Source organism: Fundulus heteroclitus, chromosome 2 (genome assembly GCF_011125445.2).
Source record: "Fundulus heteroclitus isolate FHET01 chromosome 2, MU-UCD_Fhet_4.1, whole genome shotgun sequence".
NCBI classification, from domain to species: Eukaryota; Metazoa; Chordata; class Actinopteri; order Cyprinodontiformes; family Fundulidae; genus Fundulus; species Fundulus heteroclitus.
The window spans coordinates 6048252-6073109 of record NC_046362.1 but is presented as its reverse complement, the minus strand read 5'-3'; the positions used below and the strand labels follow the sequence as shown (position 1 = coordinate 6073109).

At 41.4% G+C, this 24858-nt stretch overlaps 1 protein-coding gene across 1 annotated transcript; it reads right to left on the bottom strand.

The window, feature by feature from the left end:
* Positions 1-230: 230 nt before the first annotated feature.
* smc1b (structural maintenance of chromosomes 1B) lies at positions 231-23395 on the bottom strand. Its single transcript, XM_036146318.1, has 25 exons — positions 23243-23395; positions 22684-22872; positions 20591-20703; positions 20126-20329; positions 18925-19163; positions 18551-18809; positions 17370-17510; positions 17126-17208; positions 16745-16952; positions 14212-14397; positions 13928-14119; positions 13702-13848; positions 13423-13560; positions 12504-12620; positions 11940-12046; positions 8488-8629; positions 7988-8133; positions 6862-7015; positions 5987-6085; positions 5742-5898; positions 3093-3247; positions 2559-2710; positions 2381-2450; positions 579-689; positions 231-482 (listed from the first exon to the last, which is right to left on the bottom strand). Exons 1-25 carry the CDS (start codon positions 23349-23351, stop codon positions 339-341), a joined length of 3762 nt encoding a protein of 1253 aa, XP_036002211.1. The 5' UTR covers positions 23352-23395; the 3' UTR covers positions 231-338.
* Positions 23396-24858: the final 1463 nt, after the last annotated feature.

The window sequence follows — 24858 nt, the reverse complement described above, 5'->3', positions numbered from 1 at the left end:
TGAAAGCACTATGCTGTCATTTATGTGGCTGTATTTCAGGCGTGAACTCTTTCTGTCATGCTACTGACCAAACATGGCAGAACCAACCTAGACAGCCAGTTCTTCAAATGCTTCAAACAAAGGTGTCAGTAAAGACCTGCAGCTTTAAAGAATCCCAGAAGACTCAGGAAACGGCAGAAACTAACAACATTTTTAGTAAAAACCAGACCAACTTCTGGTTTTAGTATAACCAGAAGTTGTTACTGATAAGGAGTTAACAACGTCAAACACCCAAAGGACATAAAAACTCTTAGAACAAGTTTTTCTGAACATAGCTGAACTGCAAACAAACACTGTCCTCAGGAAGCTGAATCCAGGCTACAAGAATCCGGTGCTTTGTCTGCTCTAGTCTCCATGTCCGATTCTTTGTTGCTCTCGTCTTCAACCAGCGGGTAAGGGCGCAGGTCCAGGGTCAGAACGCGACTGAACATGCATCCATCAAACTGTGAAAAGCAAAACATCAGTGACAATGTATTTATACCAAATAAGCATTTCTAAAATGTTCTGTCCAGCAGCAGGGCGTTGTGAACGTAGCTCACATCAGAGTAGACTCCAAGAAGAGCGTCGGCTTTGGAGAAAAACTCCTCCTTCAGGGAGATGACGATGATCTGCATGTTCTCTCTGGACTCCTCTCTCATAAAGCTGGTCACCTGGACAAATCAAGACTAATAAAACATTCGCTGGCGATGGAGAGCATGGTCACATTATTCAGAGATCTACAAGTCAAATGGAGTCATTTTTATTAGAAACATGAGCAAGTTTTCCCTATTTTCCTCTCACATAATCAGCACAGCTTCTTACACAGTTTTGATAACCGACCAGTGCATCGACAGATAAAGCCCAACATCTGGCCAGCATCAGGATTCCTACTAGAGATCCACCGATACAGGTTTTTTAAGGAAGGCCGGTACCCATACAGATTATTTTGACATCAGGCAAACCGATACCCGATACGTGGGGTCAATTTTTTTGGGCCGGTGTTGCGCATGTAAGAGGAAAACAATCCGCTGCTGTGACTGCACAGCTCCTTGGTTTAGAGGCGTCATGACTTGAACTGACTGTTGAGGCAACTGCATTAAATAGAGGAAAACTCATTTTACATCAGGCATGTATGAAAAAGAAGAAAAAAAACTTCAAACTTGCGCAATGCAACTTTAAAAAAATCCATAATATATAAACAATGGATAGCAAACAATGTAGAACATTTAAACTCTGCATTTTACGGACTATAAGTCGCATCAGTCAAAAAATGTGTCATAAAGAGGAAAAAAACATATATAAGTCGCACCGGACTATACGCATTTATTTAGACGTTTATTTCACACAATCCAAGACTAAAAACTGACATTTAATCTGGTAAGCACACATATTAAATTACACAGCTGCATCCACAACTGGCTGAATAAAGTGGAACAGACCTGGGAGGATGAATGGGGTAAATTAGCAACTCCACCCAGATAAAGTTTTATCCGCCGCATTTGAGCGTAACGGGCCGTTACGCTGAAAGTTGTCAAAATTACGCTGAAATTAGACTGAGCGTAACGGTGCTACGTGCTAAGCTAACAGAACGACACGGATGTTCCAGAGCAACATAAAGCTTACGTCCATCAGCGAAGTTATAACCCGTACGGACAACAGAGCTGTAAGCTAGCATTAGCTGTTATTAGCTTCACAGAAAGCCCGATAACAGGGTCTGTCACGGAAAAGATGGACCGAAAAAACCCGCGTTGCAACAAAACAACGTGTCACAGCGAGACAGTGTAGAGGAGAAAAAAAAAGACAGAGCACCGCTTCATATGGACATTATTTGCTGTAAAGTTAGATGCTGTACGCGTAGTGCTTGGTGACTGTTTTCATGTGCATGCAGCAGTGGCAGCTTATTTTTTAGACAGTGGAAAAGCAGTTTTATACCGACTTTAAGTGGCTCGACCATTTACAAAAAAAAACAACAACGTTGACACGCAAGTTTCAGTGCCAAAGTGAAAGTAAAAAAAAAACACACACCACTCAGATGACCTGTGCAGAAACCGTTTTAGCCCGCTCACATACACAGAGGCAGATATTCAAAGGCAAATACATCTAAATTAGACATAAATACAATAAAAGTTGAAAGCTCACTCTTCTTGTCTTACAACCAGTCTTACATTACCAGCCGCTCTCTGCCAGAGAGAGAACAGCAATGTATGTGCTTCACGTGATGTCAAGGCAGCTGCTGAATGCGCTAATGGATCACCCAACGCATGCACGTATCGGCTGATACCGATATAACAAAAAATAAATAAATCTAATATCGGCCGAAAATATGGGCCGGCCGACATATCGGTCGACCTCTAGTTCCTACCTTGCCAATATTAGTGTTGTCCAGAGCTGCGTCCACCTCGTCCAAGATGAGGAAAGGAGCCGGGCGGAAGCTAAAAGCAGAAACAGCACAACAATCAATCAGTTAGAGATGGAAAAATGTGTAATAATAACAATAGTAAAGCTGCATTGACTGGCGTTTATTTTAAGTACTGGCTTACCTATTTACAGCAAATAGCAAAGCGAGAGCAGCTATGGCCTTTTCTCCACCGGACAGATTGTCCATGGACATGAAGCGTTTCCCTGGAGCCACACAGTTGTAGTTGATGCCCCCCAAATATGGTTCCTCCGGGTTTTCAGCACTCAGAATGGCCTGGAGCGCACAGAATTTTAAAGTCTTTATGGGAAAACTGGATTCTATGGGAACATTTTTCGTTTAAAACATCTCTATGAATCCTTTGAGGTGGAGAGAGCTGCAGAAAGAACATTCTGATTCCTTAACAAACCTAATTTTCTAGACCACTGAAACCCTCAATTACAGATTATTCTATTAAATTAGAGTAGAAAAATAAAAAGTATCCAAGATGTTTCTGCTTGCTGTTTTTTTTCCCTTGGAGAAAACATGAGCAGTGTGTTAGTGTGTTTCTTTCAGTGTGAGAAAAGATGGCCCACTTGTTGTGTGTCTGCGTTTAACACTTGACAGCACTTCAGCTCTCTTTTCGGTCTGGTTTGTTTCGTGTGCTTTGTCGACTCACCTGAGCACTGCTGTTTCTGCAGATTCTTTTATAGATCTGATCGATTACAAGCACCACATGCTCAAAACACTGACTGAAGAGGTGGACGCGCTGAGCTTTGACTTGCTCGAACTCCTGGTTACACTTCCTGGTTGCCTTGGTGCTGGCATCAAAAGCTGAATGAGGAAGAGGAGGACTAAGCATGCAACTTGTTCACGGGTTCCAGTTAAACAAAACAAACCAGAAGTGTATTTCAGTAGCATTATTTAGAACTATTATTGACAGAAAATACCATGGTAACACATTGTTCTGTATATTAAACAAAACATTTACGGTGATATTGCCAAGGGAAAAAAATGTATGTAATGTAAAACCCAGTCACTTTATTACATATCTGCCTTTCATTTCAGGGACACAGGAAGACACCTTCCTGAAGGATATAACACTCCATTACTCCATTACACTACAGTATGTGGTTACACATACTGTAGCAACACAATTTAATAACCACATAAACCGCGCCACAGATTTTTGGATATGTTGGAATATTCTGCCAGACATAGCTTCAAGACAAACCAAGACTGAAATACACAGCCATGCCATTAGAGGCCTTTACTTGCCCCCCCACCTTTCACTGCATTTCTTTGGTAAAGAGCCAACTGCATGAGGTGATAGATTTATGATACTTTATAATGTCACTTTCTTTATCATGAAATTAATACAAAATATGACATAACATCCTTGACCACAGAACTAAAGCCAAATCTGAACATGAACACTTTTTTATGGAGCTTGAAAGGGTGACGTAACAACCGCATTGCATTGTGGGATACCTGGGCATCAGGGAACCGGCTGAGGTTTGTTTACACAGCTTTCATTCACAACGCTGTCTTTGTTTTCTGATCATTCGTTTCTAATTAGCTGAAAACATGGTGCAAACATGCTGTGCCATCTGTGCTTGGCAAAAAAACAACAATGAGTTGAGATTTTTCAGTTTTCCAACGTGGAATCAAAGCCAAGGAACTGGGTTCTCTGCACCGACAAATAGATAACCAATGGACTCTGGACAGCAGCCGTGAGACAACCAAACCTCCCTGTCAACACCGCATCGCGATACGTGTGTGTGTTCAGGGGGTTTTCAGACTAGTAAGTCTCAATCAAAGCTTGTTATGCTGTTTTACTCTGAGCTTTTAGCAGGAGGTTAGTGCTAGACTAGCTTACTGAGGGCCGCAGACAAAGTAAAAGTTCACAAAGGAGACCCTTTGAGAAAACACCCTGGTTCATAAATAAATTAACCAATAAGCTCCTAAATATTTTCATCATAAATGTAGAATGAATGCCAGGCTTAAAATAATTTTTAATACATCTTTCCGGCAGACACCGGAGCGGAGGAGGAGCACAGTGAGGTGAAGGCGTGTTGTTTACTTACCACTGAAATGACGAGTTTAATTTTTATGGTGAAAAATTCTGAGATCCTGAACCCACCCAAAGTTGCTTTGTCCATGAGCTCTTAAAGACTTAACATTTATAAAAACTAAAGGTCGCTACATACTCCAAGAGAACCGAGACAATTTGTCTCCCACAGCGACTGACGTCATTTTGTTCTCAGCTTTGTGTTTGAGGGTCTCCCTGCTTTTTCTCAACACGTCTGGGCAGAACCTTCTCTCAAGGGGTGTCCGACTACTGTACTGTGATTGGACAGGACTTATATGGGCGTGTTCAGGTTAGAGATACAGAAATGCGTCACATCTGTGAAACTGCAGTCCGGCAGTTCAACTCTGGTGGATTAAGCGGTCGAACATGTTAATTCCGCTCACTTGCAAAGTTTCCTTTATAAATTATCCTAATTAAGTAACACTGCATGTGCCTGGTGTTAGCAGTCTTTCCAAATAGTGCCAGAGCACACCGTGAGCTATTGTGTGCTCCTTAATATGCAGCTCTTCGCCAGCTCTGAGCTCAGCTCTCTGTGACCCCCCTCCCCCGCCCGCAAAACCATCTTCAGTGACATGAGGCTGACTTCTGCAGCTGAGCGTCTCGAGCAATATGAATAGACAGAGGCAAAACTAACTGTTCTTCGTCTTCTTACCACCCTGACTACGAGAAAAAAACTCTTTGTTCTCTTGGAGTATGTAACAAGCTTAACTCCACTGACGAGATAGAAAGCAAACTCAGCTTCTGAGAATGGCGGTGGGCGGCAGCAGCAGGCCATTGAAATCCATTGTCTATTCATCATGCTCAAATGGATCAATCCCTCGGATCCTGGAGATTTTTCCGAGACAACAAACCTTCAGAACAGGGTCTAGCTTGTCTCGGTACAGTCCATCTGTTTAGTACAGTCCATTTTTTAAAGCACTTCACATTTCTATCTCTCACAGCACAGCATCAGCAATGTAAACAAAAGCCGTTGCCCCAGAAAATGGCGACCTGCATCCCACAATGCATTGCAAAGTCATGTGCCCTTTAGAGGCCCACTTTTTAACACCAAATACTGTCTATCTACATGACATCAGATATGATATACTCTGTCGTCCTTACAAAAAGTCCAAACAATTGAACATATTGTTGTGTTCTAGGGAGACATTAAGCTTTGTATGCACACCTGTCAATACCTTCATGTTCCAGACAACAACACAAAAGTAAAAAAACTCCAACAAAAAAAAAACAAAATACCTTCAGTAAGGTCCAGCAACTTATCTTTCACCTCCCTCATTTTGGCCAGAGCTTTCAGGTTGGGTGGAGTGGAGCGATTGAGCACATCTTCTAAAGTGGACACTGAGTCCTTCAGCTTCATCATATGAGTTTCTATCTCCTTCTCATCGTGCAGATTCTATCAACAAATGCATTTATTGAATGGACACTGAATATTGAAGTTGGACTGTGAAAAAATAAACACAATACGTCATATGATGTCTCACCATGAGCTCATCTTCCAGCTCAGAATAGTCAATGATGATCAGAGCCTCTCTCTCATAAATGTCCATTGTGGCTGTGGTGCTTTCTGAATCTGTCGCAAGCTGCAAAATGAAAAATCTGTTATTCAATTCTACCATAACTTATTATTATTATTATTCCATAACTATTAGTTACATTATGACACATTAAGATGAAACTGATATCAATTAGCAAACGTGGTCAAATGATCATTCAAAACAAAATCCTAGGGCTGGACGGTAATTCAATAAGAATATAAGTAGAAGAACAGTTTTCCTTCCTTTGGCATTTTAGTCTATCATGTAGGTTAATATTAATAATTTAACTTTAGTGATCTCACAATGGAGAAATTCACTTCTGCATTTTAACACATCCCCTTGGGGAGCAGTGGGCTGCCACTGTGCGGCGCCCAGGGAGCAGTCTGGGGTTAAGGGTCTTGCTCAGGGACACAGAGTGGCAGTCTTTCAGAGTTGAACTCAGAACCTCTGGGACCCAACACTCTAACCACTAGGCCACCACTCCCCTACATCACTACATCCTCGCAACCAAACGCAGACCCAGGAACCAAGCTCCGCCCCTTTCAAAGAGTTCAGAGAGCATGCGTTCTTTTTTTCCTTTTCTAAAAAATTGCGGTTTTGGTAAAAAGTTGGTTGAATAAAGGGTTGAATTTAGTGTTTCCATTCTTAATGTAAAAATAGGTCGCTAAGCAACAGCATAAAATGACCAGAGCTGCACTTAAAATATAAGTTTTGAATTTGTCGATAATGATAATAATGAATACGATTTCTCTTTTATCAATATGCTCTTTTTCTATATCATCCAGCCCCATAAAATCCATCCATAGACTTGTGTGTCCCACCTGTATCTCGCTGATATCATTCAGGCTGCCTGACAGCAGGGTGATCGGCAGGTCCTGGATTTTGCAGGCAAGCAGCATGTTGTGTCGAGCCAAGCGTTTCTGCTCCAGAGCCGTCTCTGCAGACATGACCTCTCGCTGAAGTTTCGTCAGCTCTCTTACACAAGTCACAACAGAAACACTGTTATCCTAATGAAGTATGACTGACACAGTTCCAATGGCTTGTTTACAAAAACTAAAAAGGATTGCCTTTTATTTGATACTTTGGAATTTGCACCATTGGCAGGATAGAATGATTGTACACGGGGTTTCTGCAGGTGTTACCGACTCAAATTTAGGACTTTTACATGATAGTAATTCAATGGTTTGAAAAACAAATGGTGGCACTGAATTTATTAAGGTTTTTCTCTTATCCACACTGTGCCATAATTCTGAATACAGGTTCTAATATGTTGGAATCAGCCCCACTAATAATCGGTATAACGCCCCCTGGTAAATTTCACCACCCACATGCTTTTCTATAACCATCAACAGGCTGCCAGCACAGTCTGGTGTCCCAACAATCCAATGATTGATGGCTAAAAAAGCAGAGGTGGAACTCCATATCACATTACATACATAACTAAAAGCTTTTTATTTTGAAAGTAGGAATCTTAAACTTCACTGTGAGCATTTGCTTTTCCCAGCAAAAAAACTGGAGAAAGAGGAAAACAACACTAGATTAGATTTGATTGGAGGAAGGGAGTTTTGGATTTTAGAAAAAGTCTGGAAAACAAGTATATTTTATTCGTACCTATGTAAACCTATGAAAATTTTAAAGACTTCTAGATCTAGATTGCGTGTATGATCTGTTCAAAGAGAGAAACTTAATTTGAAGCAAATGTTTAAAATGGCTGAAAAATTTACATTTTATATTGCAGTACAGTCATTCGTCATTCATTGATATTTTTCACATTTTGTCTGTACAGAACAGAAAAAGAGTGAAAAGAGCAGCTAAAGTCCAGAGACTAAAAAAAATTCAGTGTATAAAAATCTGCACAGCAATGCCTATCGGTCTATGTTTATGCATTCACATTAGCAGTGATAAACTCAAACCAAAGCAAAGGGGTGAAATTCGGGGGATTTTTACTTGTTCATCTCCTGAAGAGTTTGAGTTTTCTGGTTGAGCTCAGCTTTGGCCGCGGCCACCTGTTTTTTTTTCAGGAGAAGCTGGTTCTTCATCTCCAGAAGCTTATTCTGACCCTCCTCTACCACATCCAACATCTTCTTCTCATCCTGCGCAAAAACAGTAAAAACTCAGATGAAGAAATCTGCTTGTTTTTACCGGCAAAGGGGGATATAAAATAAAGTTTAACTAAACACATAGGTGAGTTACAGTATTATAATCCAGGGGACAAAATTGTTATCGGGCATAACTGCTAGCATGTTAGACAACATGTTACATGATGCATTTTGACAACAGTAGGCTGCTTTACAACAATAAAAGCCAAGGAAGGAAATTAAAGTTTGTGCCACTTGTGTAGAGGCTGTTTGTGTGACTTCTTTCCCTCTCATCACTGCTTTTTTTTCTACATTGCTACAAAGACCAGCAGAGCCCAAAATTCCACTTTTAAAGCAAGAGACAGCTACCTCGCTGCTTTTAACGATGGCTTGCTCCTCCTTACTAACGGTACCCTCCATTATGCTGAGCTTCTTCCTCTCCTGGGCCAGTTGGTCTTCTTCATATTCGAGCTGTGCGTTCAGGCGGGTGCGCTGACCTTCAAACTCCAGCCTTAGGCGAGAGATACCCAACAGAGAAGAACCCATCATATTAGTTCAGTCCACGATGTGCACAATCTTTTCAACAAAAGGGGTCTTTAAAAAAAAAAAGGTTACAGTGATTTTTTATATATATATATATATATATATATATTTAGCAGTGGCCAATGGAAATTTTGATTTGACACATATTTAAAGCAAAGAAAAAAGGATTTAATCCGTTTAGGATTCCTTCTGTTTTGTTTCTGAAATGTTTCAGATCATCAGCGGACTTTGATATCAAAAAGTCAACAAGGCAGTTTTCAAATGATGATTTCATTTATTAAAAAGTATGTAAACTAACCTGACCCAATATAAAAAGGAGCTGTCCCCTTAATGTAATGACTGGCTGTACAACCCTTGATGGAAAGTGCCATCCAGCGTTTGTGAGAAACCTTTGCTTTACTTTTTATTTTCAGCCACTCAGAGTTGGACTCGTTGGTTTGCTTTGGATCAGACTTTTAGGTAGCAATGCGTACAGGCGCCCTCTACTAAAAATATTAAGAAAGTGTACGCCCTGTTGTTGGGATGTACGCCTTCGGTACGCCCTAAACTTTCCCCGAAAACTTCGCTCAGTGTTCAAAATTCGCCGATCCGGCCTTCACCGCACGGCCATCTTGAATCTTCCCTTCAAGTCTCGTGCAATCTCGCGCCAAGCTCACATCTGGCCATTTTTCGTGTGACGCAGCGTGGGTGAGCGCTGTTATTGGTGGAATTGGTGGACAACTTTACTTGCAGGAAGAAGCACGCAGCTCACAGGTAAGCTTGAAACTTTGACAATGTTTATGAAAACTCACCGTCTCTGGCAACTGAAAGCCAGCAAGGGTCATCTACCTTCAGACCCCAAGGCGTGTTTAATCTTGTTTTAGGGGCTACCTCACATCAACTTGAAGAAGAATGTTGCATTACCTCAGTTAACCTTAGTGGTGTTTTTTAATAGAGATAAAAGTGTTATATCTTCTTTAGTTTATTGACAATTGGCAGCTGACGATGTTTGTATGTGACAATGAAGTTTCACCTTTTAGTATAAGAAATAATTTCAGTGCATTCAAGAGTCAGCTGTGTTCTTTACTTCTTATGTTATGAAACCCAGGACACTCTCTTTCCACCAGCCTTCCCTCTGGCAGACTTGGAGTCATGCGAGCCAACACCAACAGACTGAAACACAGCTTCTTCCCCATGGCTGTGAAGAGGCTGCTGTAGGAACCATGACCCCCCTGAGTTGCTTTTGTACTAGTTTTAACACTGACAATTCATATAACATTTAAACTGCACTTTGATATTCATTAGTGACACGGTGGCTGTTACAGGATAAGAGATGATGCCAAAAGGAGTTTCTGTTATATTCTTATGCAAATATGACAATAAAGGCTTTTTCTTTCTACTGATAGATGTCACATCTATGGTAAAGATTTCTTTAGCTCAGAGCATTTTGCGTTGCTTTTTCAAGATCTCTTTGCCTACTTCATGCTGTCAGAGGACTTCTTGATTGTATAGTAACCTCAGTGATCAGGCCGGGGTGTGCTTAGTTAAACTAAGCACACATTTGCTTAATATCAGGTGTTTCATGACTTAAAACTATGAGCGATGGGGAGGCAATTACTTTTCACATGAGGTGTGGATAGCTACTGTATTTCTTCTTAATAAAGGAAACCATTATTTGAAAACTGCTTTTTATATTTAATCTTGAGTCCTGTCACAACCAAATCACTGATTCTGGAGTACTGCTCCAAATCCTCGACTCTCTTCCCCAAGTCCGCATCCTTCTTCCTTCTCTTCAATCTGCGCATGTAACTACGTAACTTCCTCAACACGTTTTGCAATCCTGTCCTGCTTAGTGTTCATGGACAACAGGTCTTATAAGAGACTTTGCTCTCTGGCTTACAGCTGAGCTGCAAGCTGCTACCAGTGTCACAGCAAGTTAGCTTCTTGGCTAACCAGCTTTCCTCGTCCACGGTCACCCACAGAGAGCGTACGTTTTTAATACCAACGTCCGAACTTCAATCTTAAATCTTAGCATGTAGCATCGTTCAGCATTTCGTTTTTCTTGTCTGTCGGGGACAAAAGTTACACTTTTATGTTTATCTTGTCTATAAAGAGGGTTGCGTGCTTTCTTCTGGCTCTACGCCACGTTAGCAGACTTTTAGATTTCCAGCAGCAGCTCATTATTTGCGTTTGGTGAGCAGCTGCAGAGGGAGACAGGATGAGTGTCTCTGTGCACTTCTGACGGAAGAAGTGCAACAATGTGGGCAGATGTGAATGGGTCAGTTTATATAGATTTTGACGCCAATGTCTATCTTTGAATAATTAATTGTTAGTATTGATTATATTGAGGCATTGATTATTCTGACAACCCTACTATGCACATCCTTGGTATCACTGTTACTGGTGTATAAAAGACTTGTTTAAAATAAACGCTTAGCCTGGTGGGTGGGTGGGAAAGTAAAGCATTGTGGCCCACCAGGCCTACAATACACTGGGGGAAAGCCTAGCCTCGTGAGACCATCCTGATCTCGCGAGCTTTCAAGGTTTCACTCGCAGATCAGTCTGGCTACTCTCCGTTAAAGAAAATTTGGAGCCGTTCACCAAACGAACGTCCAATCAGCGTTGGCTTTGAGGCGGGTTGAGGTGTGACGCAACGGGAAGCGCGTCAGTTGAGTCTAAAGAACATGGCGGCTTCAGCCGATGAAACTAGCGTTAGCGTGGCTATCGAGCAAGTTTTATCGGAATTACAGAGTATTTCTTTGCTGAGCTAACAAGCCTTTACCTGCAGCAGCAAGAGTAGCTTGGCTTGTGGTTGTGTTTTCGTCGTCGCTCTGTTACGAGCGACGACGAATCTGATTGGTTCATTTGGCCCGTCTATCACCAACATAGGCCAATCACCTAACCAGTATTTTCGCCCCTTCCCAAAATTACTTCAACGGAAGGTTTCCAGATGGATATGCGGAGCAAATCTATCTGGCGGAGTCAGGTAAGGGAAAGCCTGCCCTTGTTTAACAGTTCCACAGCAAATACTGTGACCTAATTGTTCAAAACTGTAATAGAACAGACGATCCAAACAGAATATAAAGATATCTACGCTGCACCCGGAAACACTACATTCACATTTTCTGCACTCCTAGAGACTCCAAGTACACAACAAAATGTATTAAGGCGCTAAAAAAGGGGATTTAGCATGATATGTCCCCTTTAATTCTTCATAGCTGTCAGAAAAAAGCCTTACAGATTAACTCAGTTAAATGTCAGGCACAACCATGAAAAGGCTGCCGTGTGGTTAGTTTTACCGTTTCTTGTCGAGCTCTGCCTGCTGTTTCAGGTGCTCCTGCTCATACTCTCTGATGCTTTCCACACCAATCCAAACACAGAAGTCTGCAAACACCATGTCGTCGATCTAAAAACACACCATCTATAAGTTAAAGCCTACACAGGTGCAAAACAGTGGTAAAATAATAGTGTACACAATGACAACAACAGGCTTTAATCAAAGGCAATGAACTGAGCGTATTTCCATTGACCAAGACTCCTGGATAGGTGCTGAAATGTAGTCAGAAAAACTGAGCGACAGTCCGGTTGCCCTCCATTTAAACCTGTTATAGTTTCCATGACCCAGGTGACAGAGGGAGTATAAACTCATAGCTATAAGTAAAAAAACATGTAGCTTTTATGCAAGTTTAAAAAAAAAAGACATGCACTAATTCCTGAAAACAGGATCTTTTTAAAATCCATTTCAAGGGCTAAGCAATCTAAAACGTTCTAATTTTTTTTTTCAATTTAAATCAGTTAATTTTAAAGCTTCTTTTGCAGTCTGGAGCAAGTAGAGCATCTGAACATGTTTGGAAAGGCTGTACCTGATCGATCTGTTGCCTAATCCTCTTCATCTTTGCAGTTTTTGCTTCAAGATTCTCCTCCTGCATCTGAATCTGACACTCAAGGTTCAATAATTCACTCTGCAGACGGGAGATCTCCTAAAAATCCATCAGCAGCACAGAAAAGACAAAATAAAAACAGTTATGTGTAATTCATTGTTGCTAGTTCAACAACACATCTTATATTTGAACTGTGAGTTCTGGGCTCTCAATGACTAATCCAGGGTTTCCTGCGCTGTATCATCAGTAACAGTGATACCAAAGATGGTACATCAAGAATCAGTAATCAAGTCTTTATGATCATCATGTAACCATCATTAAGGTTTTAGTCAGCAAGTTCAGTAAGGGTGTCAAAATAATCGATACCTCGATATAATTCACATCAAAAGATTAATTATTGAAACATACAAATTTGTGTCAAAATCTATATTAACAGATCTATTCACATCTGCCCAAGTTGTTGCACTTGTTCTGTCAGCAGCGCATAGAGACACTCAACCCAGGCAGAGAAAAACAAAACAAGACGCTGAACGGTGCTACATGCTAAACTAACAGCTCCTGTATCTGCAACAGTGAAGCCGTAAACCTGCCGATATAGATAAGCTAATGCTAGCCGTTATTAGCTTGACGGACACAGCCAGCCCAGTGACCAGGTTTTATCGGCCTGAGCTCCCCCTTCGTGCCGTGCTGCAGTATGCAACGCTTACTGCGCTGATGCATTGCTTCTGATGCCTTCGTAGCTGATGGCTACGAAGGCATCAGAAGCAAACGCCTTTAAAACTGAACTACCACCAGGCTTAGCTAGTTTTCAAAGGGAAACCCTGCTAATCTTTATAAAAACAGGAGATCTGTGTTAAACTATCAGGCTGAATGTGATATAAAGGCAATTCTGTGACCCTACCGCTTGGCATTTAGGAATAGTTTTATTCCGAAGGATTTCCAAATCCGTTTTAGTGTATTTCAGACGGGTCTGAGCTCCTTGTGCCTCTGCCCTGATTTGCTTTAAATCGGATTCCTTCCTTTTTAGCTTCATCAAATCCTGTGAAAAAACAAAAGGGAACAAAACCATGTGTCCTAAGAAGATAGCTTAGGTGTGAAATAAGAAGTGACCAGAAGAATCCATAAATGAAGATTAATGCACAGACAACTGTGTTCATGGAGCTTTGAAACATTTGCTCACGCGCATCTCAGAGATCAACTCATCCTTGCGTTCCTTCAGACGTCTCATGTCCTTTTCATCCCAGCAGCGGGCTTTGGTCCGCAGATAGCTGGAACCTCCGGAGATCACGCCCGACGCTTTAAACTGCGTCCCATCCAGGGTGACGGTCTGCAAGCAGCACAAGTGATTGGCCCATATCCTTAAAAAAACGCAATCACAGGACAACAGAATACAATTTGCGGCTTACCCTAACGCGCTGCTGCCTGTCAAAGGCCACGCTCCTTGCATCTTTCATAGTTTCACACACCAAGGCGTTGCCGCAGACAAACTGCACCACCTTCCTCAGTTGAGCAGCGACCGCGGCAGCATTAACCTGCACAACATCCACCACCATCATGGCACCAGGAATCTCCTTCAGTCGGTCATTCAGCGGATTCACCTGCGCACAAAGGAAGTCTGGTTATTAGAGACGGAGGTGTGAGTGTCTCCATGACCACTGTCGACCACCCGCAGGAGAATGAGGCCACTTACAACCAGGTAGTCGATGGGCAGAAAGGTCTCTGGCTCGGATCGCTGCTCCTTGATGAAAAAGATGCACTCCCGGGCTACTTTCTCAGATGCCACCACGATGGCATTCATGTGTTTGCCAAAGACTGTGGTAACAGCCAGCTGGTACTTCTTATGGACCGGGCTGCACAGATCCGACAGTCGGCCGAACTGCGACAGAACAGGCAACGGTCAAACCAACGATTCATGCCGTCTCTATGAAACTGTGAAATAACTGAATGCTTATGATGAAAGATTTTCCATTCTTCTTTGCGTGTAATAATTAATAATATTTCACAATACTATTTTTCACAATAATATAAAATTAGCGTTTAGGTGTTTGTCTTTAATGCCATCAGTTTTTTTTTCAAATTGTCATTTTTTAAAGTCCTCCTGTTATTTCATAATGGTGTTTTTCACAATGGCCTTTTTATTTCATAACTACACTTTTCAGCAGAATTCATTCGCCTGCCAATCAAGAGAAACGGGGCAGGGCGAGCAGCATGATTGGCTGCTTGTTTACTGAGACCAAAGCAATCCAACACAGAGTTTCAAGTCAGGCCTGAAGGTGTTAATTCAGGGCTGCAGCCTTTGAAGGATCCGGTGCACTGTTGTGTAAAAAATTGATTCAAACCCTCATCATTTTCCATCCATTCATCCATCCATCTTCTTCCACTTCCTCTTCGGGTCGCGGGGGTAGCAGCTTCAGTAGGGAGGCCCAGACGTCCCTCTCCCCAGCCACTTGGGCCAGCTCCTCAGGAGGAATCCCAAGGCGTTCCCAGGCCAGCCGGGAGACATAGTCCCTCCAGCGTGTCCTGGGTCTTCCCCTGGGTCTCCTCCCGGTGGGACGTGCCCCGAACACCTCACCAGGGAGGCGTCCAGGAAGCATCCGGACCAGATACCTGAGCCACCTCAAGCGGCTCCTCTCGACGTGGAGGAGCAGCGGCTCTACTCTGAGTCCCCCCCGGATGACTGAGCTCCTCACCTTATCTCTAAGGGAGAGCCCAGACACACTACGGAGAAAACTAATTTCAGCCGCTTGTATCCGGGATGTCATTCTTTAGGTCACGACCCAAAGCTTGTGACCATAGATGAGGGTAGGAACGTAGATCGACCAGTAAATCAAGAGCTCAGCCATTTGGCTCAGCATAATTTTCCAACTATAAAAATTCTCCAACTGTGGGCAGGTATGAAGCTTCATAGCGGGGTTTGCAGCCAGAACGAGTCAGAGCAGCTGTCTGTGAGACTGTGGAGTTGGAGAAGCTCCCTCAAGTAACTGGAGAACTGCTTTCACGTTAAGTCGGCAATAACACAGAAAAAGGCTGAGGTTTCTTTATTGAAAATGAATAAATCGGTGGAGCAGGGGTCTGAAAAATCTGGCAACAGCAGCGCTGAGACAGAGACAGCATCAGCCTCCTCAGAAAACGACAGGAGGGGGCGTGTCTGTCTCTTCCCTCCCGCAACTGCTATCTATGGGAGTTCCAGTCTGGCAGAGAGCCGAGTCAGCCGCATGAACGCCATGATTTGTTTGTGTTATCAAGAGTGATCCGAACCTTTGCGATCGCTGAGCGGGCCGGGCCACTGGGAAAACTCCCGGTGCGCCCGATGGCTGGCCAGTCTGCCCCTGACAGTACACGGTTATTATTTTTCCATTTATATAATCAATATGGCTCACAATCTTTTTTTTTAAATGCTGGTTTATCATCTTTCATTTTATTCTCACACATTAATCAGCCAAATGTTTGTTTTTATGTTGATATAGAAATATACCACTATACGAAATTCATTGTGTGGACATTGTGTCTGACCGTGGACCTCAGTTCATTTCCAGATCTGTTCAACAGTTCTGTTCCCTGTTGGGGATCAATGTCAGTGTGTCCCCTGGTTTTCACCCTCAGACAGATGGTCAATCGGAGAGAAAGAATATATATATACTATACAAGCTGAGTGAAGCTGAAATGATGTAAAAAAAACTTGGGTAAATAAGCTTTGAGTTTTGAAATATTAAAGAATATGTGTTAATGTCATGGAGTCACCATTCCCCCATTTTGCTCCAAATCCAACCAAACTGGTCTACCTTTTTCGTGCTTCATTTGTGCAGTTTAGTTTAGTTCACCTGAAGGTTTAGAGCATATAGTTTGAATCGGAAATGAAAGCAGCACAAACGAGGCGCTGAAAAAGTAGACCAGCCCGGTTTGTTTTGGATCCAGCTCAGCAACAGCAAAGGAATAAAAACGTAGCGCTCCGCTTTATTTTGCAGCTGCGGGCTATGATGACGTCATCAGCCAAAATTAAAACTTAGAATATCTGCGAAACCAAAGAAGCACAAACGCTAATTTTAACGGCACAAACGAAGCACTAACCATTCAGTCTATTTACCCGAGTTTTTTTTTACATGGGTGGTGTGTCAGCTTCACTCAGCTGCCGGTACACTGTAGTAATTAGGAGTCATCTGACCCTGAAGGGAAACGCTGTGGGACTTGTTGCATGTCATCAGGGTTTTGGGTCGCGGTCTTACAACAGATTCTGGGTAGAGTCTGCGGAGCTTCTCCAGCAGTTCTCGCTGCTGCTGCTGACGCTTGTTCTCGTGGCTGTCCAGACGAGCGTTACGAAGCTCCTCCGCCACCTGGCCCAGCTCCTGGTTCAGCTCCTTGCTACGCTCGACCACGTGCTGCAGCTCTGCAGACAGGCTCTCCTCCCGCTGATGAAAACCTTCCAGGGACTCCCTGAGTCATATAATACTTTGTTGCACATTAACTGCTTTCCATCAATGTTACATAAAGAACGTCCCAGAACAAATAAAAAACATATCTAAATGTAATTTAGAAAAGTCTCTGTCAGATAATGAAAGCATTATGTAACTGAGAATGCATTCATTTAGATGATACGTTTGACCTACTTGCATTTCTGGGTGTACTCCTCCAGCTTCTCTGCTCTGCTCATGAATTCTTCCAGGTGAGCTTGGTTGTTTCTGATGGAAACCTGTAAAACACGGTGAGGATGAGCCAGGTGACTATGGAAATATTTATCATTTATTATTATTTATCCCAGAAATGTATTGCCATGTAAGTGTTGTCAAAACACATTGAAGCTCTGCTAGAGGGACAAAAGGAAGTGTAGCGATTACAGAAATGTAAAAGTACCTCTATCTCCTTCTTCCTGCGCTGGTCAAAAGCCACCTTTTCACGGTCTGCTCTCACTTCCCATTGCAACTTCTCAGCCTGCTGGAAGAGGACAGCCCCCTGCTTCTGGACTAACTCCTTCAGCTCCTTATACTGATCTAACTGTAGCGGACAAAACATGGTTACTTTAGGCATTATTGTTTACCTTGTTGTTCAGAAGTGTTCAGGCTTTTCGCAGCTCCACGGTGAAACGATTCTTTACGGTTATTGCTCTAATGGAGCGGATGAAGGAGAGGAGTTTTATAAAAGCTGTAGAATAATATGTTGTTTTCCTGCTGGTTAGGATCTATACTAGAGTTTCTTCCAAAATGATGTAACCTAGGGCTGAAACAATTAAACGGCTTAATCGCATTTATCGTGAATAATCGTTCATTGAAATAATGATCAATTAAGTAAGGCAAGTTGGTTTATAAAGCACTTTTCAGCAGCAAGACGGCTCAAAGTGCAAAGTTAGTAATCGAATTTTCACGTCATTTCCTGAAAGGACAACCCACTTAGAGCAGTAATTAAGCCAAAACTGTACACACACCTTTAGCTTCACATGGTTCAAATTCTGTAAAATAAAATAAAAATTTCCTATTTAGCATTATTTCAACTCTGATTATTAATCTTTTCATTGGAAAAATAGTCAACATATTATTCAGATAAAAAATAATCAGAAGTTGCAACCCTAGTTATATTGTTTTATATTATTTTGCCAAATTTCCATGAGCATTAAATTGAGTTTTTTTTGCATGCTTTTGCCATTTACAATGTATTTAAAATGTGCAATAAATTTTTGTTTAATTCAAGACACTTCTTTATTCAGGCCTGTTAATTTAGAGATTCAAATAATCAAAAAAATAAGCGTCAGATTAATCAATTATTAAAATAATCGCTAGCTGGAGTCCTAACGTTTTCTGTCAGTTATTTGTTGTTGTTTTTTCTTAGGGAAAATGTTTAAATTTTTTTATTTTATATTTTTGAATTTCAGTTTTACAGCAAATACTCTCTCTTTGTTCATCCATCCATCCATTTTGTGATCTGCTTCTCAGCTTCAATTTTTAAAACTCCATAAATAAGAACAGTTATTTATTACTAAACTCATGTTTGATAACCCAAACATGAGTTTAGTTATAATCACAGTAAACAGGCATTGTTACCTGATCCTTATCTAGGCTGATGTCTCTTCCTCTTGCGACTCCTTCTTTCTGGATCTGCTCCTCGTACCTCTTCCACGTCTCCTCCAGCTCAGCGACTTCCTGCCGCCCCTCTGCCAGCTCCTGCTCTTTACCAGCCAACGTCTTCCTGTTCTTCCTCACAGACTCGCGGAGCTCTGCAGCCTTCTTCATGTGATGAGACGTGTTCACCTTGGCTTTGATGTACTGAGACCGGGACTGAGCCACGATGTGGTCCTGACCACTTTGCAATAGAATGATAGTAGAGAAGATAGTTCGTATGCAAAGGTAAAAGTTATTTTATTCACAGATGTAAAGTAAAAAAAACTATTTTTTTAATCGTGTTGTGGCGAACGCACCGGATCTCTTTTTCCATGTGCTGCGTCTCTCTAGCGAGGCGGCCATGCTCTTTTTTGAAGGCTTTGACACTTTGCTCCACAGAGACTAACTCGCTGCTCTTCTCTGCTGCTTTCTCCTTTTTCCCGCTGAGCCTGTCGCTGATGCCACTGATACCCTTCTCATTGTGATAAAGCTCAACAAGACTCAGCTGCAGACGTTTCTGGTTTAGGTCATCCACCAACGCCTGGTATTTCTGGGCCTGAAATACGGAGAGTGTGAGTTTAACTGCACAAACGAGCACGAAGGAAACATTTCCAACTTCTTAGGGATAATCTGACAGGTTTGATCCACAAAGACTATGCAGATGAATATGGAATGGTAATGCAATGCTTCAAAAATATGTTAAAATGAAAATCAAGTTGCACTATTTGCAAGGTGCACATTGGATAACATGTCTTACCAGCAATGCAACCTCTGTTTTATAGAATCTGTAACTTACAAAGAATAAAGGAGGAAAAAGAGTATCGTTTTCACTGAGCTCCCTCATTCATATTTCTGTTAAAGGTACAGAGGCAACTTTTACTGTTGTTTTTTATGGCCAAAATGACATAAAAGTGTAGACTATTGTCCAGACTTTGTACTAATATTGATTCACCTGCTGATCCCAGAATGGTTTGCATGGCCTCTTAAAGGAACTATGCCTGGCTCTGCACAAATTTGAACCACGAGTGAGGACAGTTTAGTCTGAAGAGTAAGCCCCGCCCCCAACGGTTTATCCCAATGAGAAACCCACGACAGTCACCAGATTTAACACGCTCCTCAAGCTTGTGGACAATCCTCCGGAGGAAACACGGCTTTATCGAGGGACCTGTCTTCGTTTTCTTTGACATTAATGGCTGCGTCTCGGGTGAATGATGCTGTCTTATGAGAATGATCAACAGCTCCACTGAATGACGGTTGGGGCAAAGTTGATGTATGAGTGTACCCACCTACTACTACACAGTGGTAGTAGATAACATGCGAGTATCGTTTTTTTCTTTTTATTTATTTTGTTTCCTTAAAACTGATGCAAAGACAGCTTTACCAGACATCTACTAGGAAACTTTAAATGTTTACAAGTCCTTGTAAAAGTAGCTTGAAGGTAAATTAGTTGCTGAGTTGTAGTTACTTAGAGACCAATATGTACATCAAGTCATTTTACCATCCAATGCGTTAGATTACCTCTACTTTTTCCAGGGACACCTGCTTCCTTTCCACCGTGGCAGATTTCTTCTGGTTGAAGTGAAACTGTGTGTCCTCTTTAGCCTTCAGCAGGGCTTCTTTCTTTGTCTTGTAGTCTACAGCATACTGCTTGGACTGACAGATGCACTCCAACATCTTAGTCCTCTCCTTTGGGTCCTTCAAAGCAATGGTCTCCACCGCCCCCTAGTGAACACCACGAGGAGTTACATGTTGGCTTTGTCTGCAGTTCCCCTTTTTTTTGGGCAATTTTAATGTTTCCATTTATCCAGCTTTTTTTTTTACAAATTTATCTTTAAGTCATAATCATTCAAAACATTTCTATCCTGTGTATAAGCACCAGTCAGACAAGAGGAAAAACTGTGTGTTCTTCCTGCGTAAACCCTACGGAAGAATTAGCGATCCTGGACGCAGCCTTCGCTGTGGCGCGGAGGCCTCACGTCTCACCTGGAACACCAGACAGTTCTGAGCTTTGGTCACGATGCCGATCTTTTCCAGCTCCGCGATGTACGTGGAATACGAAACATGAGCGCCATTAATGTGGTACGCAGAAGAGTCCCCTGAAAAGACAACGGAAAGCAGTGAAGGACATTTTCTGGCACTCCTATGGCTCCATAAGGCTGAGCAGGAGACGACTGGCTTAACGTTGTGAGCACTTTATTTCCTCATGTGACACAGCTGATTTTATCTGACATTTTTCAATAACATATTTTATCAAACAAAATTCTTCTTGAGCAGGATATAGCAAATAAAATTACCAAATAACGTTCAGGCACTTTCAAAATAAAACAGCCTTACCCTCACCAGAGAGATGCTAACAGCTCTATCAAAGACAATATGGGTTAAATCAAAACCTTTCAGGGTCTTTTTTTCTGTCTTTATTTACTATAGCAATTATTTTGGAGGTGCATTTGTTCTGACAAGAAATAAAGTTTGATTTCCTCTAAACCAGCGGCCATCAAACTGGGGTCCGCAGATCCCTGGGGGTCCGTAAACCACGGGTTGGGGGTCCGTGAAACGCATGTTGTCGGGTCTGAAGAGGCACTGCTTTGGATGTGACGGGGTTGAGATAAGTAACACGGTGGACAAATATTTAACTCCATCCTCTTCATCAAATACGGTAAAAGCCAAATCAGCTAAATTAGGAAGTATGACAACAGTTACATCGAGTTTGGCTTTATCGAGAATGAGGATAATCTCCACCAAATTTCTAATATTAGGTGTATTATATATATTTTTAATAACATACATAATTCTTAATGTATTTAACAGTACAAAAGGCTGTTAAAAATACTATCAGCATGAGGAATCCAAAGGGGTCCTTGGAAAACTAACGAAATGTTTGAAAACCCCTGCTCTAAACATCCTGAATATGCTCCTTCTCTCATTCCCATAGTGTTTATTTTTCCCCTGCATAATCTGTAGCTTTAGCAAATAACATAAAATCCTCTGAAGAGTTAACAGGAGACACAAATTAAACCCGTATCACGTAGCCACATTTATCTGAGTGGGAGTAGACTGATCAGGTTTGGAGTCATCCCAACTTGACTGTCAGAAATCTGTCACATCTCCCTGCGTTTGGAGAGAGATCAAATATTTCATCATTGCTCAACATTTTTGTCAAATGTAGTGATGTTTTTCAAAGATTACAATTTTTTTAATAGGAAAATTTGCCAACAAGATTTTAGGAGCTGCATTTTGCTTTTATTGATTTAATCGGGAATAGGCGCGTTTATATTAGTGTTTCAATGTCTTTGTTAAGATAAGGTTATTAATATTAGGACATGCCAAGTTTTCCATGTAATTAATGTTTTTAGTGTCTCTATGGGTTCATTATATTTTCCATTAATCCTGCCCCACCCAGTCCAACCGGTCTCCCACAGCCTGTGGACCATAAGGTCTGAAAGTCTCTTTCAAGGGCCGTACCAACTCTTGTTTTTTTTTTGTTTTATTATTGCTTTATGTTTTAGACACTTTCCAATATTTGACAGGTAACACATTCACTAAAATAAATAACTAACAGCTCCTCCCTTTGCTGGCTGGTTGTGTCCCAGTGGGACATCAAGGATACTGTATTTCCTGTGAGTAATGTTAATATACGACCTCTTACTCTGCACAAAGGGACAAAAAGTAAGCAAAACTTTCTTGAAAGTAAAATATTTGTCCTTGATTTGTGCGGGTAAATAAGATCATCTGCCAATGGAATACGACTTTGGCACTTAAAACAGGAGCTGCATCTTGTTTCAAGCGCAGTGTATCTAATTATATTATTTTAGGGGTATAAATAAATACGTCTTCCGTTGACAGATAATATTACTTACCTGCTGCACAAATCAAGAACAAATACACTCATTTGAAAAAAGAAAATGACTTACTTTTCGTTCTCTTATATGTTTGTCTCAAATTAAACAAACTGCCTCGTCATTGGTTTAATTAAACGTAAGACACCTTCTGACGTCATGTTCTGTCTAGCTCTCTGCGCATCGAGCCGGACTTTAATGGTTAAACACAGAAAGCTAAGCTGCACGTGCCACGCTAACCTGTTATTGTCCGGGAGAAGACCGTCTCCAGGTCCTCGTCAGTGCAGAAGCGCAGGCTCACGCGGGCGGAGTCGGACACGGGTCTGCCGACGTGGGCTCCGTGGATCAGGTCCCTCAGGTGCTTCACCCGGAGAGAGGCGACCCGCTCGCCTATGGCGAAGCTCAGGGCGTCCATCACGTTGGACTTTCCTTTGAGCGGTATCACGTGTTTTACGTATGTTAAACAACCACGATACATCAACAGCAAAACCAAACACTACCAAAATGGATGCCAAGCCACATTAGAAAAAAAACGATGAATGGTCGATTAATAACTTATTAATCAACCATTCATTCGTTAAAAAAAAAAGTTCAACTAATATATTTATTTCGTCTCAAAGTTATAATTTGGGTCCATTTACCTCCAAGGCTCTAATTAGACTATATTTTATCTTCATAGTGCATTTTCCTGCTAATAAACCGAGGAGGCCAACCTAAAACGGGACGCCATCATGATGCACTTTGTGTCTCGAGGTTAGCTAACCAGAAGGCTAGCAAAAGTATTTACAGTTTCACTTACCCGAACCATTTGTGCCTATTATACAACTAAATCGCATAAAAGGTCCAATAACTTGTTTCCCACGCCATGACTTGAAGTTTTCGATATCGATTTCTTTGAGATAGCCCATGTCCGTCCACGGTGCTTCCAGCAGTTACCGGCTATCTGCGCAGCTGCCGGTCTGAACAAGAGGGGAGCCTCCGAGGCGGGAAAACAAAAAGTACCGTGGTGTTCGGAACCTTCATTCATTTTTAAAGCTAAAAGGGGACTTTCGGTGGCAAACATGAACGGTTTCCACAAGCAACCAAAAAGACAATAACGGTAAAAAAATGGAGAGCCATTTCATTCAAAATAATAAAAGTAAATACTGTTATTAATAAATTATTAATATATATTCAATCAAATAAATGACTGTCCCCATGAAAAAACAAATAAATACACATATATAAAGATACAATTTTGTTTTTCTTTATTTATTTAAATATTTATTTATTTTTTATTTCATTTGAGAAAAACAATTTGTTTAAAAATAGATCTATCAATTTAAATATCAATTAATTTATTTATATATGTTTTTATTTCAAGATGTATTTATTAATTTATACACTTTTATTTAGTAAAGCTAATTTATGTATTTATTTTTCAAGTCAGTTTTTATTTCAGGCACTTTTTTATTTCAGTGTCTATTCCATGTTCTTATATTCAAATGGTGGGCAGCGTTTTTTTTTTTTGTTTTTTTTTTGTCTGTTCATTTGCGGAGCAAATCAGCTCAAGTAGGAGCGAGGATTTCTTTTTTTTTTTTTTTTTTTTTTTTTTTTGCGGAGCGAGGATTTCACCAAGTTGCCCCGCCCCCCAATGAATATGTTCATTGTAGGCCTACATTATCTCTCAGCCCTCTAATAAGCCAAATGCCTCTTGGTTCAGTTTTTATGCAAATAAAGTTAGAGTTCAACACCAATGGGGCTACAAACTTGTGTGTTATTTCCATGCATGTGAAGTTATATCTGTGTGTTGCGGGCACAGATATAACTTCACGCGTCCCCATGTGGGCCGCTGGTTGGTGAAAATGCCAGGGCCGTCTTTTAATCCCAGTCCGTCACTGCTACCATGTACCTGGAGTTTGAATGGCTCAACCATGCGAGGAGCCACTATAGCACAGGGGAGAGGAAACAAGTTTTTTTCTACTTCCTCAAATGTTTTCTGACAAGCTACTGTCCAAGAAAACCTGACTTATAGCTAAGAATGTGCAGCTACAGTAGAAAAGTTCTTACAGTATTGTCGGTGGTAGCCAACCATTCTGAAAAATCTCATTAGCTGTTTTTGTAGATGGAGATGAGAAATGATTTATGGCTTGGACTGTAGCACGAACAAGACAGACGAGCTCTTGACCTGGATAACGGGCCTACGCAGTGAATAAGCAGGCAAATGGTTGGCATATCTCTGGAACTGAAGACAAAGGTACTGGTTTAGTTGCTTGGTTGGAGTTTCTAATCAGATGACAAATGTGACATGTCTTAATGTACAGGGAAAGGTTTTTGTCAGCTTTAGGCAACAAAAAATAATAAAAAAAATGATGCAGAACTCTGTCATTATTATAGATAGTCAGGAATATATTCCAAAGACCCACGGATTCATTT

Excerpts from the sequence above, each read along its gene's own strand:
- smc1b (XM_036146318.1), bottom strand. The coding sequence starts at position 23,351 with ATGGGCTATCTCAAAGAAATCGATATCGAAAACTTCAAGTCATGGCGT. Across the intron at positions 22,873-23,242 it reads AATAGGCACAAATGGTTCGG|GAAAGTCCAACGTGATGGAC; the intron begins GTAAGTGAAACT and ends TACCGCTCAAAG. Across the intron at positions 3,248-5,741 it reads GTTGCTGGACCTTACTGAAG|CTTTTGATGCCAGCACCAAG; the intron begins GTATTTTGTTTT and ends TTCCTCATTCAG.